Source organism: Argentina anserina, chromosome 1, assembly GCF_933775445.1.
Source record: "Argentina anserina chromosome 1, drPotAnse1.1, whole genome shotgun sequence".
NCBI classification, from domain to species: Eukaryota; Viridiplantae; Streptophyta; class Magnoliopsida; order Rosales; family Rosaceae; genus Argentina; species Argentina anserina.
In genome coordinates, this window is record NC_065872.1 from 13,220,483 (window position 1) to 13,245,912 (window position 25,430).

The 25,430-nt window shown below is 39.9% G+C and overlaps 2 protein-coding genes across 2 annotated transcripts; one reads left to right on the forward strand and one right to left on the reverse strand.

Annotated features, from left to right (window-relative positions):
- The first annotated feature begins 1,579 nt into the window (after positions 1-1,579).
- Positions 1,580-10,659, forward strand: LOC126787859 (E3 ubiquitin-protein ligase RKP). The gene is made up of 11 exons (XM_050513775.1): positions 1,580-1,705; positions 2,010-3,644; positions 4,865-5,686; positions 6,028-6,188; positions 6,411-6,549; positions 7,055-7,138; positions 7,286-7,570; positions 7,687-7,818; positions 8,580-8,779; positions 9,180-9,384; positions 9,855-10,659. The coding sequence occupies exons 2-11, from the start codon at positions 2,142-2,144 to the stop codon at positions 10,149-10,151; spliced, it is 3,828 nt and encodes a 1,275-aa protein (XP_050369732.1). The 5' UTR covers positions 1,580-1,705; positions 2,010-2,141; the 3' UTR covers positions 10,152-10,659.
- A 1,148-nt stretch (positions 10,660-11,807) lies between these two features.
- LOC126802108 (uncharacterized) lies at positions 11,808-13,375 on the reverse strand. The gene is made up of 9 exons (XM_050529660.1): positions 13,290-13,375; positions 13,103-13,204; positions 12,977-13,040; positions 12,771-12,881; positions 12,634-12,684; positions 12,401-12,525; positions 12,114-12,308; positions 11,938-12,028; positions 11,808-11,861 (listed from the first exon to the last, which is right to left on the reverse strand). Exons 1-9 carry the CDS (start codon positions 13,373-13,375, stop codon positions 11,808-11,810), a joined length of 879 nt encoding a protein of 292 aa, XP_050385617.1.
- Between the last annotated feature and the right edge of the window lie 12,055 nt (positions 13,376-25,430).

Below are 25,430 nucleotides of genomic sequence, written 5' to 3' on the forward strand. Positions count from 1 at the left end.
TATCCTTGGACCAAAAAAAGAAAAAGAAAAGAAATAATCTGTCATAGATTACTCAGTAATCGTGTACCAAGTGTTCATCTCCACTTGTCATCATCATCACCAAAAGAAAAATAACTCTCCAGGCGTGTTTCTCATGCAAACGGCAAACCTTTTCTTTGCCGTCGTTGATATTTAGTTTGACCCGCCAAAAACCTCAAATTACCAAAAACACCTTCCCCCTTAAGCACGTGCTGATTACAAACCCACAAATTTTTTAATTACAATAATACCCCTAATGCTTTTTGCAACAGTTTAATCTTCGTGATCCCACAGTTGGAAGTTTGACTCCCGCTTTTGTGTTGCTTATGGAAAAAGCGACGTCAAATCAAAGCCGTCCCCTACTCACATGGTGCGCACTACGCACCCCCGCCGGTGGCCAGTGGGAATAACAAGGCCTAACCTAAAATCCCCCGAGTGCGCATCTTAGTAGGATTGGTAGGCTTTCAATCTTTTCATGTGATCCTTTATATTTTTGGTTAAGGATTTTTGTATGTGCTTTTATGGATTTGTGTTTATCATTTTTTTTGGAATGAAGAAAACAAAATGGGTTTGCTTTTTGGCGGTGCCAATTGCATGTGGAGTATCTTGATAAGTTCTTTACTTATTATTCCAACATTTTTGATGAAAAAAATAGAGCATATAAGATTCTATATTCTATATTATATTCTTTTTTTGAACAGTGATTTCGTAATTAAAATGTTGTAAATTCGATAAAATTTCATTTGAATGAAGCATTGATTTATACGGTGAATGATTTATACGTCATCGTGTTAATTTTTGCATGTTTACACTCATCACCAAATAACAAAATTATAAAGTTTATACCTCAAATGGTCTCATACACCCTTAATTTCATCTATGCATATAGTATAAGCATAAATGCATAATTGGTTGAAAGCAATTACTAATCCAAATAATTCAACTCTATTATTTGTTTTGTTTTGGAGAGTGCTGATAATCCAACTCAACCTAGAAGACTAGAGGAGATTTGATGGATTGATTACTTGGGATTACTCGGTTCGATAACAAGTCTAAATATCATCTAATTTAAGCCATTGGACCAAGTTTGATGATAGATGACATAGATCTGCACTCTTTGCAATACATACATCTTTTATTTAGACTTTCATTTTCAAACATTTTTTTTAAATAATTTCATGTCTTGACTCTATAATAGAATCCTTCTCACACATTCTCTTTCCTACTTGAAATTTTATAAGGATCCTAACCTATCAAGGTTTCATTTTTTGGAAGAAGAAATAAACAGAAGATCAGATAATTTAATGACCAGAATAAAATAAAAAACTTAAGTGACAAAAATGGAAAATTCGGCTCCAACCGAGTTGCAAAGTCCCAAAACCAAAGACAAACACGACGTCCATCCCTTCACCGGCGCACCTTAGCACCACGTCAGCAGCCGGTAACCCCTTCTAATCACGCCACGTGTCGGTTTCGACTTCCGTTGGTAGAGGGAGAGCCCTCGCCAGTCAAGCGTGCGTGGGGTTGAAGCACCAGCAGCTCTCTCTTCCTCTTCCTTTGGCGAACATTCCACTTTTGTCCCTCTCTCTCTCTCTGCAGCATTCATATAAGGCGCGGTGGTTCATTAATGGCTGCCGCAAAACCCTAGCACGCTAATCACCACCGCGTTCCCGATCAAACTCCAACCGTGAGTTCATTTCTAATGTCTTCCGCTTCGGAATTTCCAATTCCTATTTGTTTTTAATTATTCTAAACTCTTCTTCAAAATTCAAATTCAAAATATTCTTCATCAAATTCGGTTTCTCCCTAACCCTTATTAGCCTGGGCTGTGTAATTTGTTGCCTTACAATGTTGAATTTGCTTGATTAATCGAGTTTAAATTATGTAATTTCGTTTGTGAAAATGTTCAATTTGCTGAATTTCATAGTTGATATAGTTTATGATGTTGAGGTTTGTCCAGATATTTTAAATTTATGACGTTGAAATTTCAGGTAAGGATGGCTGATGATTTGGTTTGAGTTATGGATTAGTCCTCGAGTTGTAATTTGCTTTGTATAAGGCTATATTTTAATTGATTGTTGGGGCGGATTGGGTTGGATATATAGTGCTTGTGTTGATTTCGGATGGCGGAAGACGGCCTACGGTTAGGTGGGCTATCTTCTGGTCTGGCTTTGATATTGAATGGTGAGGACAGCAAAGAGAATTCGTCGAAAACTCATCTTGTTTCATCGTGTGATGAGTTTGGTTATCAATCAGTGGAGAGAACTTTGGAGTATGTATTTGGACTTCCTAACAGATCAATTGGTCCGGTGTCTGGGCCGGTTGATGGGAATGTAGTTCGCAGTATATTAAAGAATGAGTTTGGAAAATTACATGTCAATTTGAGTAATTTGGTTGGAGATGGAGATAGGGATGGCATTTGTGTATATGGAAGTGGCGGCAGGCTGGACACTGTTGGTCTTGATGAAATTAGTATCCGGGGTGATATTAGAATTATTAAGCCGCCTTTGCTCATTGAGAGCTTGGCAATGTTCAGCAGTGCAAGGGCTAATGCTGCAGTTTGGAAAGGGAAATGGATGTATGAGGTTTTTATGGAAACTGCGGGTATTCAGCAGCTTGGATGGGCTACTGTTTCTTGCCCTTTCACTGACCATAAGGGTGTTGGTGATGCAGACGATTCGTATGCTTTTGATGGGAGGAGGGTTAGAAAATGGAACAAGGATGCTGAATTGTATGGTCAGTCATGGGTTGTTGGTGATGTTATCGGATGCTGCATAGATTTGGATTGTAATGAGATATCATTTTACAGAAATGGTGTCTCTCTCGGTGTTGCATTCCATGGTATTCGTAAGATGGGAGTGGGATGTGGATATTTTCCTGCAATTTCTCTCTCACAAGCTGAACGATGTGAATTAAATTTTGGTGGCCGCCCCTTTAAATTTCCCATTGAAGGCTACCATCCCCTTCAAGCACCTCCATCCATAATTTCGTTTACAACTCAGTTGCTGCGGTGCTTGTCTAGGCTGTTGGGTTTGCACTCTGTGGAACAGGCAAAGCATTCTTCTGTTGAGAAATTGAGACTTAAGAGGTTTGTTTCGCTCAGCGAAATTCTTAATCCTGCTTCTCATGGGATATGCGAGGAACTTTTCTCCGCACTTGGAGCAGATGTTTGGAGCATAGAGTATGTTGCCTGGGGTCCCTTTTTGTCGTTCATAATGGAAGTGTTTGGATTGCAGGTGCCACATGATTATTCAGGCTTAGATAGAGTTCTGGATGTCTTTCTGGAATTTAATAGGTCACAGTTGTTGTTTGAACATGTGATAAATGCCCTGGCATGTGGTTGCAAAACAGCTCCATTAATTCTCAAAGATTGTCCATGTTCAGGATCTTATCCCTACCTTGCATTGGCATGTCATATCCTTAGACGGCAAGAACTTATGGTGCTCTGGTGGAAATCACCTGATTTTGAATACCATTTTGAAGGTTTCCTTTCACGAAAGGATCCAAATAAGAATGATCTTGAATCTATAATGCCTTCTGTTTGGTGGCCCGGTTCATGTGAAGATGTGTCCTACGAAAGTAGCATGCTGTTGATGACTAGAGCTTTATCTGAAGCAGTTAGTAAGGTACATTTTTTTTTCAGAATTTAATCTGCATTATATTGTTGATACTAAATCTAGAATGTAAAAGTTGGAAAAAGAGAAGAATCTTTCAGAGGTATTCTAATATATAAAAATATGAGGGAGTGAAGTCAGTTAACTCATGCAGGAAGTTCAAGATTGATTGAAACACATTATATGAATTTATCTATTTTCTCCATGTTATCGTCATGGACAAATTCAAATAGGTCAATAACACACTGTCATATATAGGACTGAATCTTTATTGTTCAACAAACCATGTACAGTTCCAAGATGGCAAGATACATTGATCAATACTCTCTCTCTCTCTCTCTGCGAATTTCATGCCAAAAAACATGCAAAAATCCTTATACTTTCTTCTCGGTTCCTTCTTCTCCTTCTTCCATAATCCGAGCTCGGAGAAGGAAGAGATAAGAGGGCCCTATGGAGAATGTGGTCAGAAATCCATAATAGAGTCCATTAATTTTTTTCTAATGAAGTGGTGAGTCACTTATTTCTTCAGTAACATGTTGAATTGAAAAAATGTAAAACATTACAAAGGTACAAGTGTTAGGACAGTTGGGTGTAGCCAGTCCTATAAGCTGATAAATATCAGGTAGGAAATTGAGACACAAATATAAAGCCTTACAACAGGACTCGTGTTTGGGACGATTCGAGTAAACTTCTTCACAGATTTATCAAATGTCGAAGTTTTAGTTAAATTGTATTATAGTATGAAAATATAAAATCAAAACCTAGTTCTTTGGTGTAAAACAATAACTTATACTTAATCAATCCTCTTATCTTATATATGTATATATTTAAGTTTTGGTTTCAATATTTATTTTGCTCATAGTTGTAAGCTGTGAAGCAAGTGTGTTTTTTTTTTTTGGGGGGGGGGGGGGGTTAGTTTGTATATGAATTTGAATATGTGTGTATTTTTTATGTTTGGTGTGATCTTATAATGAGGACCAAGTGAGCATTTTCAAATGAAGGGTTGGATGAGTGTTTTAAACCTCAATTACTATTTTTAAATTCCGATGTGCATGTCATCCAATCGTTCATTCAAAAGTCCTGACTTGGTCATAAGGTCCGTCATTGGAAGCTCTCCCTAATGTTCGACACCAACAGCTTGTAGTTGTCTTGCCTGCCTTTTAAATAATTTATACTGTGTGAACATTCAGATTTGTGAAGTTTAGTGCTAATAATTCATGGTACATATTCAGATTGAGGAGAAGCATAGGAACCTGTGTCGCTTGGTCATACAGTTCATCCCACCTGTGACACCTCCACAGTTGCCTGGTTCAGTGTTCAGGACATTTTTACAGAACCTTCTGCTAAAGAACAGAGGAGCTGACCACAATCTTCCACCTCCTGGAGTTTCAAGCAATTCTGTTCTCGTTTCTTTGTACACAGTTATACTTCATTTTTTATCTGAAGGGTTTGGAGTGGGGGAAATATGCGGTTGGTTGAAGGGCAGTGAAAATGGCCGTGATGTTGGTTTTCTTCATAGGGGCGGTCAGCGGAGCTTTCCAGTAGGTTTATTTTTTAGAAATGATCCCCATCGAAATGACAATACTAGGCTTGGTGGATCTTTTAGTCATCTCTCAAAATCACAACCTGCAGATCATCAGGAAGTAGAGGATATCCGATGGGAGGAAGGTTGTATGGATGATGAAGAAACAAGAGTGACTCATTTAAGTACAAGAAAACCATGCTGCTGCTCAAGTTATGATGATGATTTTACAAGAAAATCTAGGTATCCAATTAGATACATAGGTAGAGGTTCACAGGTCCATTGCCGTCCCATGCCTGAGAGATCTTCCCATGTTACTACAGAATGCAGTGCTGGAAGTTTGAGTGATGAAATAGCTGATAAACCTAGTTCTAGTTACCAATCGGAATCTGATTTTAGTTATTGCCCAGTGCAACATACGAATTTTATACCAAGGGAGGGTATCATGTCTTCAGCTACACTCAGAGAAGAAGAACTTCTAGATGTTTTGTTGCTGTTGTATCATATAGGTCTTGCGCCAAATTTTAAGCAGGTAAGGGGATATATATCTTCACTGTAGAATACTGACTGTCACTGTTTTTTTTTTTTTAAAATTTAATTTCAAGAGTATCTGTGAACCCCATTGTAAAACTTGTAAACGTTACTGAAGCTAATATTATTGGTTATCTGCATACTAGATTTATTCAGTATTAATTTTATTTTACTTAAAACAAGTATAAATGATTTGACCTGTAGGTCTATCAGGTCGTTGTTTTGACTTTATTTTTCTCATGATCATACTCTTCTAATCAAGTATTCTTTATGATGTCTGTTTTGCTTGTGATCGTTCCTGAATATTGTATATACCTGAATTACTAAAATTTCTGATTGTAGGCTTCATATTACATGAATCACCAGTTGCAGTCGATAGCCAATCTTGAAGAAACTGATAAAAAAATCAGAGAAGGACCTTGTTTTGAGCAATTGAAGCACTTAAAAGAAGCTCGTAATGTTCATAGAGAAGAGGTTATTGATTCTGTACGACAATGTGCTTGGTAAGATAATCTCATAATCATGATGAGCAGCTTGGTTTCATAAGTTTTTGTATGTATTTTTCATCTTTTTCTATTAGACATCAGTATAAAATGTGGTACAGAAATAACTATAACTTCAGATCTACTGTTCATTGGAGTATCTCTTATAAAAAGCCAGTGATGCAGTATACATAATGTGGTTCTTCACATACATTTACATGTTCTGTTTCTCTTGCCATACAGGTACCGTATCTCCCTATCCTCCAGATGGAAGCTAAGAGGAATGTATGCAACATGCATGTGGACTGTTCAGTTGCTTCTTGTCCTTAGCAAAGTGGATTTATTGTTCACCTATGTTCCTGAATACTATCTTGAAGCTCTGGTAAATCAACTGAGTTGTTTTATTTAATACAGGAGTCCTGTCCCTTCATGTTTTAAATTACAAACGCTTGTGTCTGTCCTTGTTTTTGGTCGCATGTGTTATCAATGAACATTTTGCTTCATTTTTTCTATAAGAAAAATATTTTTTTTAGATTTCTTTCATTGAATGTTTCGTTGGTGTTAATGTCTGCGTGTTACTGAAATATCCCGAAATATCTCAGGTAGACACAGTACTGGTATTTCATTAGATGTTACATAGTTGTTTGGTGAAACTTCAGCTCAAATTTAGCAGGTTTGACAAATTTCTTCAAAATTTAGATTTCTGATCTTGTCAAACTTAAAACCAAAAAATTGATATAAATAGAACATCTACTCTGTTTAAGGTTCTGCAAATACTAGATATCATTGAGGTCCCAATTGCAATGACTCTTTAGCCAATTGCTCTCATCTATTTGGATCTGTAATTCTCTTTTTTATTACTCATTGTCTGATTATTTCCTTTGCAGGTCGACTGCTTTCATGTGTTGCGTAAATGTGATCCTCCATTTGTCCCATCATCAATATTCATCAAGCAAGGCCTCGCTTCATTTGTATGTTTCATCTTTCAAGCTTGTCTTTTTTTTTTTTGGTAAACTGTTTCGTAATTTCATCTTAGTTTCATCAATATATGACTGCTACTGATTACGAGGTTTTCGCTTCTAGACTTTAATAACTGGTATATGGTTCTTGTTTCTCAGATCACCTTTGTGGTTACACATTTCAACGATCCTCGAATATCGAGTGCAGATCTTAGGGATCTGCTTCTTCAATCTATTTCAGTTTTGGTACAGTACAAAGAATATTTGGCTGCGTTTGAGAGCAATGATGCAGTGAAACAGAGGATGCCAAAGGCGTTGCTGTCAGCATTTGATAATAGATCCTGGATTCCGGTAACAAACATTCTTCTGCGCTTGTGCAAGGGATCTGGGTTTGGCTCATCAAAGCATGGTGAATCATCATCGTCATCGTCCATCATCTTCCAGGTGAATATCTTCATTGTTTTTTGGAACTTCAATTGCAAACTTTTTTTTCACTCAGAGTAGGTTCTGGTTCTGAACATGACTACATTTTGTCTACTTTGGCCTCTTATTCCATGTAGAGGCTGCTAGGGCAAACTTGTATCAGTGATGAAGGGTTGTTCTCAGCTTTTCTCAATCGCCTGTTTAACACTCTCAGTTGGACAATGACTGAATTTTCCGTTTCTGTTAGAGAGATGCAAGAAAAGTACCAGGTATGGATAATCCTGTTCTTATTAGGGCATGCATTTGTAATTTTCTATTGGAAGCATGCAAATATACTTACTTTACCTAGATTAGTGTATCATCATCAAACCCCTAATGTGTAATTGGGAGAGAAAAGTCTCTGCTTGCACAAACCCTGTTATGGAGCCGTGGTTAGTGCAGTCTTACTGGATCAGATCCGTGTATAATAGCACTCAAATCTGTGGTTAATATAGATAACAAAGTGATGTGTGGTGTAAGTTGGTTAGGCCTGAATGCGCAGCGGAAGAGCTAGTTCTTTCTTTAGTGATTGCACAAATTATTAACTTGAGTTTTTCTCCATGTTGCATTAGTTTTCAAAAGTGAATAAAGAAGGGTGGAAATATCACTATTATATGTGAACTGTTACTCAATTTGCTACATTCCAAAACATAATTGAAGGTGTTCTCATCCATCTGTATGATTTCTGTTTCCAATAGAAGCTGAAAAAGAAAAGAACTAAAAGAAGTCATATTTTGCCAAGCAGTCTCACGGTTTTAGTTTGTCAAATTCAGATGTATTTTAGTTTTGTCAGCTTTTGTTGAGATATGAGATATGGGAAAGTTGGACAGATAATTCAGCAGGTAAGGTAGAGGGTCAGGGGACATAGGTTTTTATTATTTTTTATTTTATTTTTATAGTTTAACCACATACAAATATGTGTACTTAGGCCATTTACCATTTTCATACTTAAACTCTATGTTTGTCTAATTTAAGTAAGTATGATCTGCAGGTGTTAGAGTTCCAGCAAAAGAAATGCAGTGTGATATATGATCTTTCATGCAACCTTGCAAGGGTTTTGGAATTTTGTACTCATGAGATACCTCAAGCATTTCTATCTGGGGCTGATACAAACCTTCGAAGGTTGACTGAGCTGATTGTCTTTATTCTGAACCACATCACTTCAGCAGAAGATTCCGAGTTCTTTGACTTGTAAGATTACTTTCCAGTTATCTTCAGATATGACATATAATCCCTAAAGTTACTTAAGAGGATGAAAGAAAAGAAGGGATGACAATAAAGGTCCAAGTGCATCTCATCCTTTGTTTCCTTATCATTTCCTTTTGTCCACTTTTTTGATGAACTCTGTAAACTATGATTGCCATGTAGTATATTGTGCACATGCAAAAGCTTTGGTAAAGATGAAAACTTTTCTTGTTGGTTCACTTTATGTGATCCAAGACTGACTTGTCATTTTGGACTCAGAAATTTAATGCAGTCTTAACTCCTTGTTGTTGGTCTTGTAAAATTGTCTGTGTATTCCATGATGAGTATATCTTTGGGCCAGTTTACTGACTTCTTGTACTATCATTTATGGATTTTGTTTTTGCAGGTCCCTGAGACGCCACGGTCAATCCTTGGAAAAAGTAAACCGAGGGATGGTACTGGCACCTCTTGTGGGTATTATCTTGAACTTAATAGATGCTAGTGAACAGATGGATTGCAAGGAGCACAATGATGTTGTGAGCATCTTTGCAAGCATGGGGTGTCTTGACAGTTTTAATTGCAGATTTCAGTACCTATTGGATTACAACTGGGTTAGCTCCCGTAAACTTTATTATGTCTCATTCTCATATACAATACTTTTGTTGAATGAAATTCTTTTGAGATTGTAGTTTTATGTCATGCCAGTTGAATCATAATGTTGGGAACATACAAATACACGAGCCATAATTTTTTTATAGTATTACGTTTTAGTACTGCTTTCTAGGGTGTCTGTCAGAGCATTTACATCATTGCTTTGTTTTATATGACTAGGCAAGCTTATAGATAATGCTTGTTGCATATCGCCTATTCAATCTTCTTACACCATGTTGCCTACTAGACTGACTAGATGCGTCCTTAGTGGGTTTATACTTCTTACTTTTGGGAGAGCTCAGAAAATTATGGAAAAACATAAACACTGACTAAAGATTAAAGAAAATCAAAATGGTTCATTGCTCCATTCATTTAACAAGTATCTGCTTCATTTTCTTTCTTCTGATATTATAACCTGTTTATCTTCCAGGCTGGAACTTTAAGAGGCGATTCTCATCTTGGAAAACTTACTCAGCTAGAGAACTTTCTGAACCTCATCCTTCTCCGGAGCCAATCACAAGAAAATAAGATATCAGGGGGAGAAACTGATGTGAACGATGACGTTTGCTGCATTTGTTATGCAAGTGAAGCAGATGCTCGTTTTGGACCTTGTTCACATAGGTCTTGTTATGGCTGCATAACACGACATCTTTTGAATTGCCACAGATGCTTTTTTTGCAATGCTACGGTCGTAGATGTTGTCAGGGTTAGTGACAAGGCAGATTGAAAAGATTGTTTTGTGGTTCCTTCATTTTAATTGGACTTGCCTCCTTACGGACCTGGTCTCTCATCGATTGTTGCTGCTGAAAGCTGGTGCATTTAAGGGGTTGTGAACTGGCAGAGCACAAAATGAAAAAATGGTCGTGGGGAAGATGGAAAGTTATATAGAAGATCTATTCCTATTTTGGTGCGGTTAGTATTATTTTTATACTGAATATTATTTTACAAGCAAAAATGCTGAGGGAAAAGATAGTGGCCGGGTGGCTGGGTTAAGAATTTTGTAGAAGGAATTAAGAGGGCATTATTCTGTAAATATGAGATGTAAATGGCAAGGAAAATCTTTTGGGGCTTCTCTCAGGTTGCAAAAACTTACATTCTTTCATTGGTACATGGCTGCTTCAAGAAGAGCAAAGCAGGCTAAATAGTTCCATTTTGTTTCTATTACTTTAATAATGAAATGATACAAGATTGTCTATAACCCCAACGGAGGTGCAAAACAACCCAAAGCGGTCAGACCTCTTATCTTTAGGCAAATGTAGATGTGCCTTTGGTCAGTTATCCCATTATCTTAACGCAAATGTAGATGGTTATTCCAGACTCAACTTGTGTGATTGTTGAAGATGTTGTTTTACGTTCCTTATGTGGTAGTGTAGTTGACGATTTAGAGCGACATCGTTGAATTAAAAAAAAATTTCAAAGTTTTGACTGCAACATGTAAATTTACATATATATCGTATATGTACATATTTTACCACCGCCTCAAAAAAGTCCACATTTTATCCCATATGATGCGCAAGTCTTGGCAAGCTCTCGGGATCCTTGGGTTTAGTATTTCTGTGTATCTATACTAAATTTCTAAGTTCTACAACTTGGTTAACTTGCAGCTATGTATCTAAACCTATGTAATCTCTTGAATCTATTACAACTCTGCACTACTTTTGGGTACGTCGTCTTGTTTGCTTCCGTTAGTCGCATTATCAAGCTTATGTTCTTCCTTGCTTCCAGAACTTGAAGGAGAACTTGAAGTGTTTGACAGTCTTAGACATCTGGTTTTTTTTTTCCTGAAACAGAATGTCAACAATTATCTCAGCTAATCCATGTAATATTAGCAGAACATATATAAAACAACTAAATGAGCATACCTTACAGAAGAGCAGTAATTTTCAACTGCTTCTTTCTGATCTGCGCCATAAAGGAACCATTTTCCGTCAAATAATGTAAATGGATCCGAAGTTCCCACATCTGACCATATAAAACCTTTCAGTATTCATGCTCACAAGCACTACAATTCAATATTACAAGCCTCATATTGAGTTATTGACAAAGGTCAGAACAAACCTTGAAGCAGAGACTCATTTTCATCGTCATAGCCTGTCAATTTTCCAAAAGACATGACCATCTGCATCGAACAGATAAGGCTCCATTCGTACAGAATCATGTTGTATCACTGTAAAGAAGAATTAGCAGTGACAATCAAACATTCATGATTAAGAAACCAAAAAGACATTTCATTATTCTTAACAAAAGTACCAGCTGAATATGCTAAAAAGGTTATATACAATTTGATTAAAGGCTTTGGCTTCAAGAAACTCTGCATGAGCTTGAGCTACTTCACTCTTTAGTCTTGAAACCATAGTTACTTCATGCATGAGCTTGAGCTACTTCACTCTTTAGCCTTGGCCACCTCAGTTCTCAACTGCTCCTTGAGGCTTATCTCCTGCGCAAAGAAATAGTTAGAATCAGAAACTACATATACACTACGAATAACTTGTCTTGAACTAAATTGATGTTACCTTAGCCTTTGCAGCAGAAACCATTTGTTTTGCTTCGCTCTTTCTTTGATTGAACATTTCTCCTTTCCCTTTTATGAAGTTGCTCAGATTACTGGAGGATACATTGCAAATTCATCAGTACATGCTTTGAGAGGAAATACATAAGAGTTATAACAAAAAATGCTTATTGTGCTTACTCAGTGACAAGAGCCTCATCACAAAGGAAATTTAGGACTCTCAGCTTCTGGGAGAAGTCCAAAGACTTGTAGCCCTCAACTCCTCTACTAAAGAAATCTGAGGGCAGTTCCTTCAGTAGGATTTGAGACTCTGAGAAGTAGCACCTCATATATTCGAACCAGGTGTCTTCGTTCAAATCCTTCAAAGGCCTGAGTCTGTAAACATATTATGTAAATAAATTTGACCAAAAAGCAACATTCCAATGAGCTTTTGTGAAAAAATTGAAGTTACTAGATAGAAGTCTTACTCAAGTTCGATTTCCACCTTCTGTAAAGATAAGAGAGTTGCCTGGAAATGGAATACGGAGGAGTACTGTTGAAGCATTAGGTCTCTGAAAAGAGATTCAGCTTGTGCTTTGCTGAATCCCAAAACCTAAAATAAAGCACAAGAGGTGATACACATCAAGTTAATCAATTGGCACAACACATCAAATATATATGCAACATTCAAAACAGAACAAATATAAACAAAAATTGTCACCTCTTCAAAGGCCACACAGAACTCTATGAACTGTAGGGCATCTCGTACATCCTGAGGAAGTAGATCAATGCCTGCAACAGTTGTTAAAGGAACCCCCAAAGGTAGAGGAAGTTCAGGGTCAACTACTTCCCCTTTGCCTTCGCTCTGCGGGGTTCCCTGGGAGCGTTTGCCATCCACTTTCCCTTTGCCGCCACATCTCCACTTTGTTTGTCTTCTTCTCCCTTTGGCTCAGACCCTTCCGCAGGCTCCTATGTCAAAATTCAAAGTTAGCATTTACACAAAAAATTTAAAATGACATGAACAAGTACATTATGCTGCAACGGCAACATAAGTATTGCCAAACCTCCTCTGAAGGCTTTTCTGAGTTGGGCACAAGTCGACCAAGAGGTAGTAAACCCGCTTGCTTCCTGTGAAATTGAAAAATCGGCATAACCAGTATAGCAAATTGAACAACACATTTTAGACTTACCTGCATGCGCTGCAGTTGCAGTTCCCTGAGCATTTCGGACACTTCCAGTCATCTGAAGCAGCCTCCTCTTCTGTCATTTGCGGAGGGTCTACGTCTATATATCTGTAAATATCAGGGATATATACCATGAATAAGCAAAACTGATAAAATCACAAAATTTGAAAACTTGAGTCCCCAAAATTCTGACCTTTTCTTGAGGCAGCGATCACAGACCTTGACTTGGCATCCTCTACACTTCAAATCCTTGAAACACATGCACACAGTTTCTTCCATCTCATAATTCAACGAGAAAGAAAATAACTAAAAGAGTGAGAATTTTCTCATCAATCCTAAACCCTTCTGGAAAAATCACCTGGTGACAGAAGTCACAGAACACTCCTTCTCCGGCCATTTTTTTCACAGAAACAAAAAGATATAGATTTCGAAATCACTAAAGAACTCTAAACCCTATATCTCTCTGGTTCGGAAACTTCTCCCTCTCGCAGATTCAGATACTTCGTTTTTCTCAGATGAAGAGTCCACAAAGAAACACGAGAACTCTCACCTCTCAAGTCTGTCACAAACTTCAGTTACAGACACAAAAAGAGAACTACACTGAAAACGAGAATGCTGACCTGATGCACTGTGTTGCGGTTTCAGAGCCGTTTTATAGAGAAGGTTTTGATCCTTCCTAAGCCCCTTTCAGTCTCAGACTTGAAGAATGGCCTCAATGCGTCGCGACTTTCTGACAAGTACTCTGAATTGTTCCTACCTAAGTTGTCCCTGATTAGCCAAACTTTGAAGGCTGTGGTGGAGATGAAATTCGTGAGATGTTTCATTTCAACTCTCACTCTTTTGTTTCAGTTAAATATGAAAACAGAGAGAACACGAGGTTGGCGACTGCTCCTAGATTCAATTACGTAAATTTTACAGATGAAAACAGAGAGAACTGACGCCATAGATGTAAGTCATATAACTCATACCATATTTGGTATTATACGCAATCACGCACATTACTCTTCTTGAACATGTTTATGTATAGTATTGGGGAATGCGGAAGAATAAACTGTAAAATGAAATTGAAAAAATTCACAACCACAAGTAGAAAATAAAAATGATAGAAAACACCGGAATTTAACGTGGTTCGGCAAAATACTTACGTCCACGGATAACAACAATAAAAAACTTCCTCTATACGAAAAATGTTACACTGAGAGACACACTACTTCAAGACTCACACTTGAAGGGATACACTCTCACACTCACTTTACTTTGCTACACACACAAAACTCTCTACTTGAAGTTTTCTCTCTATCTCACACTCTTAATAACACACAAGATGATCTCTCCAATATGGTACCACAATTGCATCACTTCTCATGTTTTTATATAGGCAAACCTCTTCATGCATTTCCCTTGTAAATCCAATACGTTCATGCACAAGAAAGAGAATTTAAACTTCTTCCTTATTTCAAGCTTCAATATTTGTATGCATCACGCTTCTCCATGCATTTGTCAAACATTTCAGCTACCAACACTCTAAGGTTGTAGCTTTGTTTCTTACATTCAACAAAAACGGCTACAAGTTTCTACAAAATCAACTCCATCCTATAGCTCTACTATATAGCTATAGCTTCTTCAATAAATGGGTCACTAAATCAATAGTTCCTCATACTTTCTTCATTTGTAATTCACTACATGATTTCTCATCTCCATTAAGGAGGGACATACCCATTAGATAGGTTTTTGGAAGTAATCTTTAAGCACAATTAGTTTTTGAGAAGAAGCTAGTCTATATATTTGGAATTTATTTTCAAATAATCTGTAATTGAGATGATTGAGAATCAGCTACAGATCAATAGATAATTTATTTTCGAAAATCCATGTTGTTGATGACAACTCTAGCTAGCCAAGTAGCAATATCCAACATAGATATGGGCTAATTTGGCCAAACTTAGCACATTATCGGCTAAATCCGGACAATTGCATATTCTTGATCAGATTTGACTAGATCGAGACCAGATCGGTTAGTATTAACGATGTGTTATAAGAATGACGAGAAAAAAAGAAAAGGTGGGAAATTTGTGGTCGATCAATTTGATTTTGATTGTCAAATGATTATTACGAAAGACCTAATTATATGTGCTAAATCCAGACAATTGCATATTCTTGACTAAATTTGACTAGATCGAGACTGATTCAGTTAGATCTGAGTGTCGCCAAATATTAGTTTTATAAAAAAAGAGCAAAATATAAATTCATGTTTAAGATAATAAAAAGAAGAATTGACAAGATACAAACCATAGTATTGTAGATGAATTTGATTCATCAGAAAAATCCCTGATATTAAGAATCTAGAATCAAACACCAAAATTGTAGATGAATTTGATTCATAATACTTCAAAATGCAATTTAACCTCATGAAGAGAGCTTAATAACCTAATTTTGGTGTTTTTTGATGTCTGAGATCCATATGCGACTAGATCAGGAAGATTGAGATTAGAAGCATAGACAATACATATCTAAGAATTGCGACAATATAAAAGTTTATATATGAGGCAAAGGGAAAAAAATGGTAGTGTCAATGAGTTTTTTTTTTACAGTAGCAACGGATCCATCAAATTGGGTTGATCTAGTGCTTATTTATCATAAATGCTGCAATTATAATTAATAATATTAAATTAAGGTTTGTTACATCTCCGAAATTTCGAAATGATAAAAGTTCGAATTCAAAGCCATAATATATCTAAACCAATCTCAAATATAATGAAATTATCTTACAACAACAGTGTATCAAAACTGAGTTCACAGTACGACTCAATTGACATGAATAATACATTACTAGTTTATACACTCAAGTATTAAAACAATTGGAAATGTAATATTCACTCAATCCTTACCACAAACAGAAGAAAGAAACCCTCAGTAATCTTCCGAGCAAGCTCTCCGAACCTAACAATCCCCACCTGCACAACTATCCCCTACACTATTGATTTGTTTCAGCCTGTATGAGTAAACCAATATTATAACATACAACACATACAAAAGAAATGTAACAGATAACATTTTAAGACATGTGTACTCATGAGACACTGGGTAGCCCATCTGGTTACTCAATATTATTTTAAAATATGTGTACTTATGAGACACTGGGCAGCCTAACTGGTTACCCAAAAATCATTTAAAACATGTGTACTCATGAGACCCAGGAAACCCATCTGTTATCCCTCATGCAGTACAACGACACACAGACTAGAGATCTAACTGATCGTAACCGACACACGGCCAAGGTTTGGTTCCGATTTAATGCCAACAACGTCCGAAAACTAGAAAACGTTTTAACAAGACTCAATGTTAAAACCACATACAATATAACAATTCACGCATGTTTATGTATTACAACCAAACGACTCTTGCACAACAACATATATAATGTCACTTCAATAATCCATTATACTGGAAAATACATTATCTCCCTTCCGGTCCCATCCGCCACAATTAATCGAAAACAATAAAATTTCATAATTTAAATAAAAACTGTAACATTATATAATATAACAACCCATATATATGTATCTTATTTATCATTTTGTACACATACACAACTCACTATATCATATAGATGTCACAGTTCACTCTTTTAAAGAAATCATAATTATGAGTCACCGCCAAGGGTAGACTTGTCATATTGAGATTTACTCCCCTTAATTCCCCCGCGCAACTTCTGCGACCGTAAGAGCGATTCCCTCACTCATTTTCGTCGGTCACCTAATAGCATAACAATGTGCTTAGAGAACAACCCGTAAAATCTCAGGTGAATATTAATTACATCTGAAGCGATGTTTTACCAAACACTGTTCCCAAAATATTGCTCATGAAACATTGTTCACAAGATACTAGTTCTTGCCGCCCTCACCTGCTCCCATGCGCCGCCCTAGACGGCGGCACGCGCGCCACCACTATCTCCGCCCAAACTTCATCAAATCAACAAACTTCTAACAACAAAAACGTAGATCACAAGGTGGAGATCGTAACTATACCTGTAGTTCGCTCCAAGTCTGCCGGAAACTGCCAGAATCGCCGCCGCAAGATCTCAGATCGATGGTTGAAGATCGGAGACGAAATGGATCGATTCGAGCTTCACCGCCGGTGGATTCATGTCTAGGAGGAGGAGGGAGGACTTGCGACGGTTGCCTCGTGCCCGCTCTCGCCGGCGACGTCGAGCTCAATGGAGGAGCTGTTGCTGTGTTTCGTCGGGCGTGGCTGAAATGCTGCACAGAGTGGGTTGCAACCACCACCGATCGATGCGGCTCGACCGTGTGATTCTAACGACACCGGCGGTGTCGAGCACAGCAGCCGGAGGAGAGAGATCGCCGGCGCGAAAGATTTGGCTGAAAGGAGGAATCGGGTCGGGTCTGGCCGACTCGGTTTCCTCTTTTGGTTTTTCTGTTTTTTATTTCCAAAAATGTCCCTTTTATAGCCTTCCAAAATCGGAAACCAAAATTCCGTTGTTAACAACTTTCACATGCGACATCCGATTAAGGTGTGCCATGTGTCTACGAACTCGTATGAACAAGCTCTACAACTTCCGTTAATGAAGTTTTTGGAGATGAGCGACGGAATAAAAGTCAACTCTCGAACAACTGAAAACGTAATGTTTTTTAACTTTAAATTTCTAAAATCAGTTTCATTTTGCAAAGACATCGACGAAAAGGCGTAAAATGCGATTTTACTCGAATTACCAAGCTTAATAATTTACAAGAAATTATACGAATTTAAATTCGAAAATTCGGGGTATTATAAAGTTAACCATAGGTTAATTATGGTTTAAGCTCTATATGAATGACAACATCTTATTGGGTGGGAATATGACCCCCAAGAGTGTGGGGGGTGAGCAAAACTGAATCCATTTCTAATGTGCCCTGCTGATTATTTTTTAAATTAAAATAATCAATAAAATTTACTCATTTTTCCCCTCATCCTCAACTATGGCTCATTCTGTCTTATTCCAAATCTTGTACCCAGCCAAACAAAACTAATTGCTCATTCCCCATCGTCGTCTTTGTTTCGAATGCCGGATAAAACCATGAAATTTAGAACTCTCTTGTATGCATCCAGCAAAATATGAATGTACCCAACAAAAAGTACACTTTCCAACAACCATGAATCAAAAAGAATGATATCCCCAGAAAAACCTCACAGAAAAGTGATCTACCATGTAGCCATGACAACACCAAGAGAAAAAAAGTGAGTGGTGGCGTTCAATTTGAATATCATTTTGCTCGAAGAAAGCTTTTTCTTATTTAAGGATTTTTGTTTCATATCCAAGAGGATGAATGAGGATTGAGGGGTGTTTATTGCACCATTTTCTTTCTTCTGGGCAATCAAATTTCATCATGTAATCAGGTTTATATGGGATAGGAACGCGAAAAGCAAATGAAGAAATTGATATCAAAGAGATTAAGTCAATATCCAGTACGTACATTCAAGCATTGGCGTGAAAGCAATCAATCAGATCATATTATCATATTCTACATATCAAACTAATCAACTCTCTCATAATTAAGCAATTTGAATTCAGAGCAAAACAAATTATACCCATCTCGAGGAACGCTTGAAGGTATATTGCATTTTGGCTCTTCATACAACACGATTCTTTGTTGGACTAGGAGTACTTGTTTTGTGGATTTATTTCTGATTCACTCAGATTTATTTAGTAACAGTATTGTGCCTTTATAAAATTTCTAATAAATTGTCTTAAATCAAGGTTAGATTGATTTATTGGTTATATTATTTGATTCTATCCTTTTTGGTGCAGGAAGATCCGAATTAGGGGGAGTTAAGTTCCTCTATATATATATATATATATCAGCATGTTATCTTTGTCTTTGTGTGGTTTTTCCCTGAGTTTATTCTGCTTCTGATATATTGTATTGCTTAGTCTCTATAGAGTTGTGAAAAAACATAAAGTGTGTTGCGTTTAGTTCTTGACTCCTATTGACTCACTTGTGTGATTACTTAATAGATTATTCAAGATCGAGATATTGAAGGATCTCTTCACAGTATGGTTGTCTGCAACTGAGTTCATTGAGTAGTAGATCTGTTTAAATCAAGTATGCTTAGTAGCTTGTAAAAGAGATTCAATTTATATCTCTACTTGTGTAAACATTTCCAACTATAGTGGATTTACAGTGTGTGGACTACATCAAACGTCCCGTAGTGGTTTTTATCTCTTGGAGATTTCCACTATAGTAAAACTTCTGTGTTCTTGCATTGATTTAGTTTTTCTTTATACATTTATTTAAACAAGCGTTGATCCATCAAGTACTTTTAACGCCATATACAAAACTGATTATAGATTGTAAGTATTTCTTGGTGTGTATTTCCATCGTGGATGAGTTTTGTTGCGTTCAGTTAAAGAAGGTTATAAATTACATGGGCGTAGAAAGTTTGTTGGGTCTAGTTAGATAATTCGCGGGTAGAACCCTTATCAAATTTGTACTAAACTGCCTGAACAACTAACCTATAATTTCAAGCATCCCACCCAATTCGAACTCATGCAATAACCCCCTTCAACGTCCCCATGACAAAAATAAATATGTAGACCTAAAAAAAAAAGCATCTAAATTAGAGTGATGGAGCATACCTGAAGATCTCTATCAAAACACAATTCATGAAACTGATTCAGAATCTTCTCCAGAATTACTAATGAATAAAATGCCTCTTTCCACAAAGGAAAGGCAGTTTCATGAGAATCTTGAGCGACACCATCGATGGAAGACTGCAACATGCGTTTGGTTACTTGTAATACACTGTTGATATGCTTGTGGAAAAGTTTCTTCATGACTTCCACTTCAACCAGCAACCCGATAACCTGTATGTGCAAGTGCAACAGACATTCTAACCAAATTAAGCCAGCCTATTTAAGGCAATACAATTGTGATATTTTCCAAGAATAGTTTATATAATTGTATAATAGTTCTACAAGACATCAAAAATATCAATGACTCAAAGCATTTTTTTTTAAGTCTACATATAATAGTTCTACAAAACATTTCCGATTAGGCGCGCTGCGGAGGCGTCAACGATTTTGAGGGCGTCTGCCCATGTCCTCGCCCAGCTCCCGGACTCTGTGTTTGTGCGGACGACGCCGGGGCATTTCGAGAACGGCCACTTGAAGATTGAGCGTGGACTCAGCGGATGGCATCATGACTTGCGCGTGTTGGCCATGCACGGGCGTCGAAAACTGGAGATGCTTTCGCTTGTTGGAGCTGGGAAAACGGATCCTCCTTAGAGAACAATCAGCAAGCCCCGGTGCCGAACCCTAGACGGTTCGACCATTCGTTCTCTGTTGTTGCCGGCGTGCCAGTACCTTTGAGTTAGGTACAACTCTTGCTTTGTTTGACGATGATTGCGCTCACGTATTGTCTTCCTCTCAGACGATTGCTACGCAGTTGCTGTTAAACCGCTGAAGTTCGAATGACCTATACACAACCGGAGTTGTTAGGTACCTTTCACTCCACCTCAAGTAGCTGGCCCATCTTACTTTTGACCGTTTGGGGAAAAGCAGAGCTTATATTGTCTCGTTAATAGCAGGACTCTCTCGCGAATGGAATTTGCTGACTAGTGCAGACTTTTGGGTTTGCTAGAAGCTAGGCTAGCGACTCGATGGACTTGACTCGAATTGCCGAAGTTAATCGGACTTGTTGCTACATGCAGCGCGAGGCGTGCATCTGGGTAGCTCCGCTCCGATGGGAGACTTGGTTGCCGACGTGAGTCGGACTTTTGCTCCGTGAGGAGACTTGGTTGCCGAAGCTAATCGGACTTTTGCTCCGCGAGGAGACTTTTGCTCCATGAGGAGACTTGACTATGCGGTTGCGCGATAGTTTGTTTTGACGTTGCGTGTGTTATTCTGTGCATTCAACCCCCTTATATAGAGAACACAACTTGTTCTTTCTTGCGAATTAAGTCTTTGAGAACTTCCTAGTTGATTTAGATTCACCTTCCTTAATCAACTCCGATTCTATACCGTGACAGTCCCCTAAACCTATTCCAATACGGCAGGTAATCTTGCTCTGTGATATATTTTCCCCAAATATTCGGTCCACGAGCCTAAGTAGTCTAAATAATACCGGAGTATTATTTTAGACCCAAACACCGCTCCTCTTCAAGGATGACGAAGCCGCGATCCACACCAAACTCGAACAGATTTTGCTGCCCGTCATTAAACCCTTCTCGCCGGCTGTCGCTGCAACCCTCCAGATAGGCTTCCTTTAACCGTTGCAGCGCCACCGCCCTTTCCTTCTTGATCTCCTCCACATGCTCTTTATTCGCCGCCTGCCGGCGTAGGGCGAAGTCAGCTTCTTTCGCCACCAGCTTCCGGGTCAGCTTCTCGGCCCACTCCGCGTCAAGCTTCTCCTTCCACTCATTCTTCCGGGTCTCCAAGGTCGCGGTCGCCTGATTACATGCATTTTCCTTCTCCTTCAAAGGCGCGAGCTCCTTCTCCTTCTCCACCAGTTTCCCCTCTAGCTTGACAACCCTGGCATCGCTCTCCGCGAGAGAATCCTTACTCTTTTGGTGCTCGCCCTGCAACTCCCCAACTGCCCCATTGGCCTTATCCACCTGGGCATCGTCGATCACTTATCGGTCCTCCAACTCCTTCACCTCACCAGGAGCGACTCGTTGGCGGCGACGTGCTCCTGAATGACCCACTCGTCATTGGCCGCCTTCGCCTTGAATTTGGCCTCCAAGTAGTACCCAGCGTCATGCACCTCGACCACCACCTCCAGACAGTAATAATTAGATCCTTACCCCCAACACATCATAATCATAACTGACAACATTTACCTACGTGAGCCGCTTCTCCACCTCGTGGAAGTTGAGCCGTGCGTCATCGCTGTGCTGAATCGTTGGCCCCAGGCACCTATGCCTCATGTGTCCCACCATCCTCTTCAAGTGGGGCGCCAATTCTTCGACCTCGGCCAGCTCTGCCAGGACCCTGGCTCTCGTCTCCGCACTGGCGGACCTCGTCCTCTTTGCCCTCGGCTCCTGGTCTCCGCCACTTCGACTCCTATTTTGCCTCTAGCTCCATTCGGCCGCTTGCTCCACTGCCTCCGGCCTATCACCGTCCGCCACTAAGACCAGCACGGCTGGAGTTTCGACTTGCACATCTGTGTCGCCCTGCGCCCGAGTCCCCCCTCGCCTTGCCGGTTACCTCCGGGATTATCTCCTCTAGCATCGGCTCGTTGCTGGGATGCTCCATCTCTTACGGGTTCTCTCCACCCTCCTCCGACTCTATCACCACCACCACATCCTCCGGACGGTCCATCCCTTCTCCTCCTTCCAGTCCATCTAAGGGACTACCGTCTCCTCCTCCTGGTCCCCCCCCCCCCCCCAAAACGCTGGCATCGTAGATAACCCCTCCCTCGCCTCCATGTCCACATCCCTCGGGCCCCACTCCATGAAGACTTCTTCGATCCCCTCGACCACCTCATCATCATTCAGCTTGTCAAACGACCCGGGTTCCTTCCTCTCATGCATCTTGATCTCCACCGCTGTTGCAGTTGATAATTGTTAGAACCAACACAAATGAATAACTTCAAGCTAGCTTGTTCAACATTCTTACTGGCCAACTTTACGACGTTATGTCTTGTATACGCCCATTCGGCACCACCGGTACACTGACATGTCAGCCTGATCCTTGAAGGCGAGCATGCACCTTATTAGCCGCTTCTCCATCATCGGCGACAACTCGGTGCGTATCGGAGCTACAACAACAAGGTTAGCCTCTGCCTACACCATCCAGCAAGAATACAAACAAATAAACAAGAGGCAAACAAATCTTACAAAGCGGCTAAAATGCACTGGGCACCTGGCAGATCGAGGCCTCCTTCTGCCACGTCCCCTCCACAACGGATGCTTGCTCCCTCCAGTTTGTTGGGGTCGAGCTTGGGGGCTTGAAGATCAACAAGGCACATTTCTTCCCCCAGGGTGCCATCCTGATGTATCCCCCGCTCCCCCACTTCGGGGAGTACTACAACGACCAACATGCCAGAAACTTCCACCAGCATGGCTTCCCCTGTCGGAGCACCCTGAACAGCGCTATGCTCCCCAACATTTGAAGCCACATGTTAGGCGTTACTTGCCCTGGGGCAATGTTCAGGCTGGAGAGTATGTACTGAACGCAGAACGACATCGGGAATGTAAGCATGTACGCCAGCGCTTTCTCTGTTACGCAACACGCCCCCTCTGGCAACATGTGGAAAAGCTCCCCCTCGACCATCGACCTCAGGATAATCTCTACCGGGATGTTGTATACCTCTCGGATGCCCTCCAACTCCTCCACCTTCACAATGCGACCGGGCGGGTCCACCTTTTTTTCCCCCAGCCACCATCTGCGGTCTTCGCCGCTGGTCCTCGCTTCTTCGGCTCCTCTCCCAGGCCATTTCAATGCCCTGCAACAAAAGACCGAGCGGGTTACTGGGTGATCCTGCATCAGTCATATAAGACATGCTCCCCAAATCGGACTTTCCCCACCTCACATCCCACTCCGGCGTGTTGGTAGCTGGCGAATCTGAGCGCAAATCCTCATATCCGCAGCTCCCAACAACTCCAACCGACTTTCCCATTTACTACAACTCCCAAATCAACACATATTCGAACCTTTCAGAAATGAGACCCAATGACTCCACCTCTCTATATATACCTGCTAGAGATGATCCCGACCATCGGTAAAAAATGCCTCCAGCCGTCGGATCACCACCACGTGCCTCACTACCATAAAACTGCCTCGGTTGCCATATAACTCCAAAATGAAGCAAATCTCCTACCCGGGACAATCTCTAGATCCATGGATGCTCCGAGCGTGTTAGTTAACCCGCGAGCCTAACCCCGAGATCCTAGGTCACTCCAAGTCTAGGAACGCTTCGATGTTAGTTAACCCACGTACCTAACTACGTTTTTTAGTTAACCCCTGTCTAACATTGAGGTCCCGGCCACTCTCCAAGCCCTAGGCCACACTCCAGGTCGATGACGCTCGCGCACCTGGTTAACCATGTGTCTGATGCGAAGGTCCTTGACCAGATCCATGGGTGCCCCATACGGTCGGCACCCGACCGGACGGTCAGAACCTGACCCCGGTATACCTAGGTCACGCCAGATCCATGGACGCCATGAGCGCGCTAGTTAACCCATGTGCCTAGCCTCGGGGTCCTAGATCACTCTTCATGGCCACAGATAGGCCGGCCCGGGTCATAAGCAATTTGAACTCGGATATTTGCGCCGGAGATGAGGATATGAAACTCCATACCCAAGGAATCTACTCAACTGGGGACTTGGGGACTTGTTAACGCTACCCCCTGAATGGGGTGATCTCCAGCTTAATCTCCTCTTACTCCGGTGACTGGACCGGTAACTGAAAACCTGGAAGACCAGCATGCAGACATGCTGATCCGACAACCCCTCAACTTGCTCGGGTATGGCCAATAACGCCACCCACAATCGTTTGCCTTCAGAGATAGATACAACATACTGGCACATATTTCCACATCAAGGAAAGGGTCAGACACATTCCTCAGTGCACCTATAAATAGGCTGCCCAAACCACCTAAAAAAAGTTAACGTATTCCTAAGTCCTTAATTCTCGAACTTATTCTGCACCGAATATGAACTTAAAGCTTCGGAGGGTCGAAGGTTGGCGCACCGCTGGCCCTTTGACTTTGACTTAGTCTTATTGTGTGCAGGTCTCACTAAGCTAACACACCGAAATACAAGGCTACGAGAAGCTCGATCCCCCTGATTTAGCTCTCGTAACAAGACGAATAAATTATATCTCACTAAGTCTCGTCTCATCCCGTCGTACTTTAAATATCATTTGAATCTCAACCATTAAATATTTTATCATCACCATATATTTATAGTTTATGAGAATACCTTGGATGCATTTGATAAAGAAATGGCTAACATCACAGAATGTTTCTTGGACCTTGGTTCATTTTCTAAATATAAACAAATCTTGGTTAATGTTCTCATTGATATATGATCCGAGTTATATGATGTACATGTCACGACCCCGAAATTTTGAATGGTTAATATAATATTCACTCAATCCTCACCATAAACAGAAGAAGGAAACCCTCAGAAATCTTCCGAGTAAGCTCTCCGAGCATGCTAATCTCAATCTGCAGAACTATCCCCTACACCATCGATTTGGTGCACCGGGATTGTAAACACAAACCCGGTAAACGTTTTAGCCCGTATGAGTAAACTAACATTTAAACATACATCACATACAATTAACATTTTTTAAACATATGCACTCATGAGACTCAGGCACCCCACCTAGTTACCC

Coding starts and splice junctions, on each gene's coding strand:
- LOC126787859 (XM_050513775.1), top strand. CDS start 2,142: ATGGCGGAAGACGGCCTACGGTTAGGTGGGCTATCTTCTGGTCTGGCT. Junction 6,189..6,410: donor TCTGTACGACAATGTGCTTG/GTAAGATAATCT, acceptor CTTGCCATACAG/GTACCGTATCTCCCTATCCT. Junction 9,385..9,854: donor ACCTATTGGATTACAACTGG/GTTAGCTCCCGT, acceptor TTTATCTTCCAG/GCTGGAACTTTAAGAGGCGA.
- LOC126802108 (XM_050529660.1), bottom strand. CDS start 13,375: ATGGAAGAAACTGTGTGCATGTGTTTCAAGGATTTGAAGTGTAGAGGA. Junction 13,041..13,102: donor TGCAACTGCAGCGCATGCAG/GTAAGTCTAAAA, acceptor TCAATTTCACAG/GAAGCAAGCGGGTTTACTAC. Junction 11,862..11,937: donor TTTCTGCTGCAAAGGCTAAG/GTAACATCAATT, acceptor TTCTTTGCGCAG/GAGATAAGCCTCAAGGAGCA.